Raw genomic sequence first — 8944 nt, forward strand, 5'->3', positions numbered from 1 at the left:
AGCCGGGTCCATTGCTACTCGTCCGGGTCAGATGATCATTCCCAAGTACTTGACTTCTTGGGCGTCAAACGTGCATTTCTCTGGTTTCAGGAAGAGTGTCTCATTCCTGAGGATTTCCAGTATCCTCCTGGTCCGAGCTTGGTGTTCTGCAAGCGAATCGGAAAATATCAAGATGTCGTCCATGTAAACGATCATCCATCCTTCGTTGATCTGTTGTCTGAATGTCTGGTTCATGTAAGCTTGGAAGGTGGCGGGGGAATTGCATAAACCGAAGAACATGACTTTTGGCTCAAAGAGTCCAAAGGAGGTTGAGAATGCGGCTTTCCAGCGATCATCGGGGTGGATGAGGATATTATTGTATCCCGATTGGACGTCCATCTTGGTAAAATACTTCGCATTGTGAAGTGCGACGATGAGGGGTGGAATCAGGGGAAGTGGATAAGCGTTTTTGACAGTCCATTCATTTAGATACCTGTAGTCTTGACAGGGTTGAAGAGAACCCCCTTTCTTTCCTACAAAGAAGAAACCGCTTGCTTGGGGCGACTTCGATGGTTGTATGAAGTCATCAGGAAAACCTGTTTCTCTATATAGAGGACCATCCTCTATATAGCCCAGATAGCACACCATAGCCCTATACAGTCTATGGCCAGCTATCACAGTGCTATAGACCAGTATAGACATCATGAAAATCTATATATTACCATAAAGTTTGGTAAGCGTATTTAGAAGTAAAACAATTAAGTAAGAAGGTATCGCATTTATCTAATACATTATCAGAAGTCCAATCTATAGGAATTGTTGTTCCAAAGTTTGGAACAAGCTGACAAGTCTGTCTAATAGACGACAGTGGAATAACTTTACCTGGCAATGAGCCATCTGAGGAAAGTAAGTGTTTCTTGACCGTATACATTTCATGATAGTCTTCTGCTGCAGGTTTCAATGGAGCATACCACTCAACATATGCCAAAGGGTCTTTGGTCCATGCAGGTTGAATAGAACCATATACTTGTTGTGGCAGACGAAATATTACTTTCAACCTTCCAATACGAGTTCCTATAGTGTTAAAATTTTCATACAATCAATGATTATATATATACCAATATTACTCACCTGTTAAACCAGTAGATTCACAGTCAGGCTCATCCATTACTACAACTGTATCAAAGTGTCCAGCTTTATGAGAAATAGGTGGTTGTGCTTTGACAATATCCGCCTCCTCCATTTGATCAAAGTCAATGTCATTGCCTAATGAGTCTAGACAGAATTTGAATCCATGATAGATGTCGATATGACTGAAAGGAAGATCCATATCTCTGAGCTGTCCACGTGAATGAGAGTGAGCCAACTGAGTGTTAAGATAGGTGATGAGATCTTTCTTGAAGCCTTTGCAAGCATGATTCTGCATGACGTCCAAAATATTTTGGTGAACTCGATGAGGACATTTGGTGAGGATAACTCTGTGATCTCTAAACCTTGAGTGGGCAAACTCATCTTCTTCATCCTCCATAGACATCTTGAGATAGCTTTGAAATGATGCTACCTTTTCTCTTCTAGTTAGCCAAGATATCAATTGAGGCTTTTCGTTTCTTCCATTGGAAGCGTACCACCCCTCTTTACAAAAGTCAATATGAAACCTTTCAAACATCTCCGTGTTATAGTTATCGGTGGTTCCAAAGTTTCGGATGTTTTCCAGGTAGTGTTGCAGGGAATGGAATTTCGGAATGTTGAGATGGTCTCTGATACCCAGATTAATGATGACGTCCTTGTGAAGGTGAAAATCTTGTAAGGCCTGTTGCATATATTCCAGAGTGTTGTCGTCATGAGTGGGATATTGGGCAAGATAAATGAAATCAAGGAGGGCACGGTATGAGAGGATTACGCCTCTTGGAACCTTGCCAATCAAGCAAGCCAATAGCACCCTAGCCATATGTTTTCTCTCTTTTCCACCGACTTGACCCAAAGCAGACCAGCCCTTGTAGAAGTGGTGGACGCCATAACAAGGGGGGAGAGTTCTAAGTCTTCTATCCAATTCTTCTTCGTCCATAAGCTCCTGACACCACTCAACCATATGCTTGAATATGCCTTGATAGAGTTGATGAAGTACGTCAGATGTGATAGCCAAGTGAATATCGCAATGAGGGAAATCAAGCCAAAATGGTTTGAATACGCCTCCAGCTACATCCTGAGACATGCACTGTTTATGAAAGGCAGAGTCAGTCTTGGTGGAGATGTTGGCATGGTCAATGATGGCTGAGGTCCAAGGTTGAGTGCGTCTGGCAAAATTTTGTATTTCAGCCAATTCATCCGCTCTAGCCCTACACTTGGGACAAGTACCGTACTTGGTACAGGTAACCAAGCATTGCTCAGGATAATCCGCCACGTAGCAAGCTAGAATGGGAAAGACCAGGCGCACAAGACCATCTCCACCCACTACCTCTATTCCTCTTCTTCCTGTATCTTTCAGTGGTTCCAAAATAATTCTGATGGAGTCATGGAAGAGACATTGTACCCTGGAAGATACTTCTCTGGCAGATAGCTCCTCCTTTAGGATTTTATCCACGGATAAATACCCTATTAGAATACAGGCATGCTGACCGGATTTGCGTCGTATTGCTCTGGGTATATTGCCTAGCGTCAGATAGACCGGGTATGCTGATTTGGATGCAGAAAATCTTGTGAGCTGAGTTTTGTCGGTGGAGATAATTACAGGAGCTACAGATGCTCCTTCCAGAAGTCTGTCCTATAAAACATATGTTAGTTGTTAAAGAAGTGTAGTCAATATTGAGACGCTCACCTGGACTGCATGCCACCAATGCCCTGTCCACATTTCATTATATATGCATGTAGAATGAGAAGCATCTGTAAATATTTTTGAAGGCTTATAGACAATATCTTGAGCATGAGCAGGATTGCCCAGCAATGTCTGAATGGCTTCCAATGGATCTCGGTAGTGTAGTTCATGCTTATAGTCCGGCGTATCATTGAAGGCCAAGTAAGTTGATTGCCATTTAGCTCGAGGAGGGATGCTGTCTATGGTTTGATGGAGTCCTCTGATATTATAATATGCAAGTCCTAAACGCTCTCTAACCTATTTGCAAAATATCAGCCAAGATATTGATAGGAAATATATAAGTTGACATACACCAGGTATAGCAAACAACCTGTCAAATGCTTTGTGTCCTATTCCCTCTTGCACAGCCCAACACCCTACCTGCCAGTCCAGACGTGATGCAAAGGGGTAGAATAAATTACCATCTTCATCTTCATCAGAACAGTCTGATTCCGCCTCTTCTCCATCACCTGATCCAAATTGTGTCTGCCATTTAGCATGCACTGTCTCCTCCATTCGTATGACCCTCCCAGCAGTAGGATGAGTCTCTGTGACACGCGCATCTTCCTCCTCTGCTAAAGCGGTTCTATGCCTACTAGTAGAAGGACCGGCTATGGGCTCTCCCTGCTCCTGGTCTACGTCCATCATGTGCTGGTTATCGTAGTGCATTTCATGAACTAGAAATAAGGTAAGCACTTAACAAGAGAGCAATATTGCAACTTACTATCTGGCCCCAGAGGTATCAACTGAAATAAATCATCTTCCACCTCATCCACTATCCCATCTGGTAGTCCCTCCATACCTTCCTCATCCACCCTATCCAGCTCTCTTCCCTTCCCTAGCTTATGCCATTTACAACTTGCAGCATTGCGTAGATGAGAATTCAGTCCTTGTGTAGTACCGAATGTGCGAATGCAGCCTGGAGCAGGGCATTTATAAGATGTTGAACCCTCAGCAAGAACACGCCTGCTGTGCACCATTTGATGGAAAACAAGAGAATGCAGAAAGAGTCTTAGGAGGAGCGTCTATGCAAGCGTCTACTGCAATGAAAGTTGTCAAAATATTGCGCCAAAAATACAATTGCAATAAGTATAGCATGTTACATATGATACAAAGCTTATGCAAAGGCTAAATGACTTGTAAACTGTACAACACGTATGATGGGTTGTCCTTTGAAATCATAAAAATAAAGTCTGATAGTCTGACCATGCACGCTTCGCAAATCATGGACCTAAGATGCCCATTCCTTCCGAAGTTCCTTCAGCACCACAGGCGCGGCCATTACATTAAGTGCGATCCGCTGTCTTCCACCGGTGCCTTTCAGGTACTGTGACGAGTTACCAGGCGTGAGCTTGCATTCTTGGACTGGGGGACAGGGCATGCGAGCAAAGAGATTGAGATCGGCATTTTGACGATCCTTGTGGTACAACAAATTCATGCGCAAGGCAGGGAGCATCTGTGAGCGTTTGGCAAATCCACCACCGCCTACCGCCCTGGCCCACTCGTTGGTCATCTGTTGAGGCTGGCAGAGATGGGCCAATGTACGATCAGTATGGAGCTTGAAGAGTGCAGTGTTGATGATGTCGAGCATGCGGGAGTGCTTGGTGCGCTTTCAATGAAGAGGATCGTCCTCATCTCCTTCAACATCATCCTGACAGGCTCATTTGCCCAGTCGTTACCCAACACTCCGTCCACCATACCGAACCCTGCATCAGTAGCCGGATAGTGTTGTTTTTCTACCGCTTCATGCCAGATCTCCTTCTCTATGGTGTTCTCAAGCCAACGATGGACCCACATCTCCCCTCCGCTAGCTGTATCGGGGTGTGGAACTTTCTTCAATCCGTACGGTGCATCAAACATGAATGCGAGGGTGAGGAGCACATAATAATAACCTTCCAGATCATGTGCGATTTCACGTCGGATGTTATCTTGGCCTGGTTGTTGTGCGAACATCATCTGGATGGCCATCCAAGCTCGAGTGCCCTGTACATATGATGCGATGAGCAGGAGGGCAAAGACAATGATTAATACTTACTGTCAGCTCATAAATGCCACCCTTTTCCTTGAATCGTTCTAAGTCATCGTCGATATTCAAAGAGCTGTAGCCAGCAACGTCGACTTGAAGACTTTGGACAACGTGCTTGGGCTTGATGTTCACCTTCGGTACGTGATGAAGGGGAGCTTGTCGTTTGGATGGACCGTCAGCCGGCTTGCCTTGAGAAATGCTATCAAAACCGCGCTTGCATGTAGCAGCAGAGGAATCGGGAGGGGCATTGACAGCACCAGGGGTACTTTTTCTCCCATCTGTGCCCTTTCGTCCTCCTTGTTTGCCTTTGCCTTTACCCATCCCACGTCTTCCACGTGAAGGTGCAGTTGAAGCTGGTTGAGAAGGGATCATGGAAGTTGGGGGTGCAGAAGGGATTATTGACATTGAAGGTGCGTCCGAATGTGGGATGGGGGGAGACGTTTGTTGGTGCGGCTGGTGCACAAGAAGCTGAAGGAGCGGCAGAAGTATCGGTAGAAGTACCAGAGGCAGAATTGCATGGGGCGAGAGTATGAGAAACCGAAGCATGAGCAGGAGAATGTGCAGGATGGTGAACCAGAGAATCGTCAAAGTGAAGGGCTTCGTCTTGGGAGGACAGCGTTAAAGCGGTGCCAGCATGCTTGGCAAAGATCTTTGATGGGGGTCTTCCTCTCATAGATGTGCTTCGCGTATTCCAGGAGGCAAATGCATGATCGTACAACAGGCCGCGTCGAATATTGCTTGGATCAATTCTGGTATGATCAATGTAACCCCAGTCTGACATCGCTGGACGAACAAGTCCCATGTTCCACATGGATGTGTCAGCTTGCATAAAGGAGATGGGAAATAATTCGTCGGTCTCATTGCCACCCTCTGAGATGATGTAGGGCGAAAATGCCTGGCCATGTGCTGCGATTGTATTCAGTTTACAAAAAAATATATTAAAAAGATTAAATCTTACATCGGATGCAATCCGCAATCGCAACTAATGCCTCATAGACACAGCTGAATTCGTATATGGGTGCGCAAAATGGATATAACCAAGATCGGGTGAGCATCCGCTCCTGGTAAACTTCACGAGTCACAGGTTCCAGCTTTGGTACGGTGACGCCTTCAGGCACAGGATGGCTGTGATCATATTTGTTGACGCTCCTAGCCATGCTCTTGTGTGCCAAGGCCAGTGTTGGAACACCCCAAAAAGACCGGTTGTAGACAGTGCTGCTCCAGACATTGATGTCACCAGTCTGAGATATGGCGCCGATATCCTTCAGTGAACCGATGCCCAGACGATCGTGAAGTTGAAAGAGTGGAGGTGGGTGAAGCAGGGCCAACAACAAGTCCCTCAAAGAGCAAACACGTAACACCCTGGACGCCTTTCAGTCGAAGGTAGTTGAGAATCATCCCTTCTGTGTGTGGTGCGGTGAGATCAACCCAGGTATCTTTCACCACCACATCCACCTCCTTCTCCATTCCCTTGAGCCATTTCTCCATGGCGCCCCAAGACCCACTTGATTGCAATGCCTGCGGCAATGCGCTCATGTGACAGCGTGACATGACGGGCCACGGTCCCGTGTCCGTGAATATTATTGCTGATGAACAGTACCATATTGATTGGCACCTCGGGACCGAAAACTCTTGATCGTATAAATCACCCAGCTTCGTTCTGCATGATGGATGTCTCCAGACCCACCATACCTATCGCATAACATTGTGAGCTAATTACTGTATGAGTGTGATTGAAAAGACATACCAGGATCAGCCAGCAATAAGTATAAAACAAGCCGAAGGAATTCCTCCGTATTGTCCATGATGTTTAGCATATCAAGGCAAACAGCGCCTCCGTGATCAAAAAATGCAAACGTAAACGCTTCGCCCACGAACATCAAGATGATGACAAAGTTGCAAGCATCCTGACAAACCCCAGATCGTGTTAGCTCGCTTTGCCATCTCATCAAACCACTCCGGTTTATCCACGTCAACACGTGCTGCTTCATCTCAGCTAGCGTGAAGACACAACACCAGTCCTGAACAAGAGGGTCGCTGGGCAGTAGTATGATATCCGGTTTGCGTTCTTCAGCAGACCCAGGAAGAGGTTTCTGACAATATTCCGAACTCCAAATCCGCTTAATCTTTGAATCGCCTGCTAGCAAAAGCGCCTCTTCGACTGAACAATTCATAAACTTGGTCATACGATCTTCTGTGCTGGACCCGCCACCTTGTTGGCGATTAAAGTGAGGTGCTTTCAAGTCAGGACAATCTATTTTATCTGTCCAACCTAGCTAATAGATGAGAATAGACAAGCATCAAAGCATCAAATCTCGCACCTTGATCATTCAAATACCCCTTTTCTTTAAACCTCTGCAGAAACACCCTTCACGCTCTGGAGCTTGGTAGGATCACCTAGATTTTTGATGTGTTGGAAAATAACATCATCATGACAGAGCCAGTTGATGACGTCTCGTGCGATGGCCTTGTTGTCTTCCATTTGTGTCGCAACAAATCCTTCAGAGGCCCAAGAGGAATCCAAGGGCTGCGAGAGTTGGGAGGACATAGAGGCCTGAAGGTGTTGCAAGGGCTGTGGGTGCTGCGAGGGCTCTAGAAATGCCCTGAGATTGCGAGCTTGTTCGACTACTGCTCTTTGATATCCCTCGTCGGTCTTAGCAACAAGACCACTGGATTGAACCTCCAAAAATAAACAGGTCAGCCATCGCGCCATATAGAGAGGAAAGTCTCTCACCATGTTATAACTTCGGTGTTCCAGATGAATAAAGTCTGGTGTAGCCATTGTTGAAGTGGTTGGTATAGGAATGGAAAAAAGATGGTTGGTGGCAAGCGGAGGTCGTGCGGATAAGGGTTGGCAGCGAAGACACAGGGTTATCGATGAAAGAAATAAAAGACAAGGTCAATACAAGGGATTACAATAGAAGCACTGACTTACCTTGATATTTTCTCCGAATTAGCTCCAGACCGCCGCCATCGATGGGCTACAGTCATCTGTCTGCCCTTATTTATGTCCGCTATGCAAAAAGTTGTGACGTGTGGAGCAGGAATGAGTATGATTGGTGGAGAGCTCTGATTGGTGGAGAGCCCTCTGATTGCAGTGAACTCGCAATCATAACCCTAGACTAGGGTTATTGTTTGGGCGAAATGGTTGAATTATGTTACTGTACACGTTCTCAAGATCAGCTTCTTGGTATTTCATAGCTGCATGCATGGAAACGTACCATGGAATGTTGTGAAGTCGTACCGATTGGTAAAGTAAATGCTCTGAGGTAGCAAGTTCAGATAAGTTGAAAAATGTTAAGGAAGCGGAAAGTCACGGACAACGGTCAAACTTGGTGGTCATGTGACTGATACAAACAACACATCAACAACGACTTTGATGAAATTCTTCTATCGTCTGGCTCATATCCTCTACCTACTTGTATTTCACTGGGCCTTTTGGCTTTGCTCAGGATGACGTGGAGGTGTTCAACGGTGTTTTCATCTTTGACCACGGCTGTCCAAAAGTAAGTTTTGTTCTTTTCCCAGCGCACTTCTCTCTTCTCGCATTTGCGACTGAAGTCTCACGTACTCGTTGCAGTTCTCTGCCAGCCCTGCACATCATGTCTTCCCCTCCTGACCCTGGTATCTATCGATGCGACTCTACTGTTCCTCAGCGCCAAACACATCCCAGCGCCCTTCCTCTTCTCGCATTCGCGATCGAAGTCTCACATCCTTGTCGCAGTTCTCTGCCAGCCTGCATTATGTCTTCCCCTCCTGACCCTGGTGTATCTAATGATGCGACTCTACTCCTCCCTCAGCGTTGAACACCTCCCAGCGCGCTTCAGCCCTCCTGGATTAACAAACACCGCCACTGGCTTCCACAATCCTACAAAAATGCACAGACAGGGTGTTCAGGCACCACGACCACAAATTTGAGTGGACAATTGAGGAGTTTAGGAGTGGTGCGAGGGTGTTGTGCAGGAATGGGGATAAGATGTGGATATGACAGGAGGAGGCGGACCGGTAGTTAAACTTTGTAATTGCCAAGTGCAATGTGATGAGCGCTGATTGGTGGAGAGCTCTCTGATTGCAACCAACTCGCAATT

The 8944-nt window shown here is 46.1% G+C and overlaps 4 protein-coding genes across 4 annotated transcripts; all 4 read right to left on the reverse strand.

Moving 5' to 3' along the window:
* Positions 1–697: 697 nt before the first annotated feature.
* Positions 698–1048, reverse strand: EDB91DRAFT_1065033 (uncharacterized protein; the record flags this gene model as incomplete). The annotated part of the gene is made up of 1 exon (XM_041314763.1): positions 698–1048. A coding segment is annotated over one exon (351 nt), but the record flags the coding sequence as incomplete, so codon positions are not given.
* A 1713-nt stretch (positions 1049–2761) lies between these two features.
* Positions 2762–3810, reverse strand: EDB91DRAFT_1065030 (uncharacterized protein; the record flags this gene model as incomplete). Its single annotated transcript, XM_041314762.1, has 3 exons — positions 2762–3088; positions 3143–3465; positions 3555–3810. 3 exons carry the CDS (start codon positions 3808–3810, stop codon positions 2762–2764), a joined length of 906 nt encoding a protein of 301 aa, XP_041168820.1.
* Positions 3811–4061: 251 nt separating this feature from the next.
* Positions 4062–6407, reverse strand: EDB91DRAFT_1257199 (uncharacterized protein; the record flags this gene model as incomplete). The annotated part of the gene is made up of 6 exons (XM_041324283.1): positions 4062–4430; positions 4487–4813; positions 4866–5324; positions 5395–5762; positions 5815–6071; positions 6130–6407. 6 exons carry the CDS (start codon positions 6405–6407, stop codon positions 4062–4064), a joined length of 2058 nt encoding a protein of 685 aa, XP_041168821.1.
* Positions 6408–6501: 94 nt separating this feature from the next.
* On the reverse strand, positions 6502–7638 carry EDB91DRAFT_1257200 (uncharacterized protein; the record flags this gene model as incomplete). Its single annotated transcript, XM_041324284.1, has 4 exons — positions 6502–6548; positions 6604–7132; positions 7210–7536; positions 7591–7638. The coding sequence occupies 4 exons, from the start codon at positions 7636–7638 to the stop codon at positions 6502–6504; spliced, it is 951 nt and encodes a 316-aa protein (XP_041168822.1).
* Positions 7639–8944: the final 1306 nt, after the last annotated feature.

This window comes from Suillus paluster (assembly GCF_016628075.1).
Source record: "Suillus paluster strain FC165 chromosome Unknown EDB91scaffold_257, whole genome shotgun sequence".
NCBI lineage: Eukaryota > Fungi > Basidiomycota > Agaricomycetes > Boletales > Suillaceae > Suillus > Suillus paluster.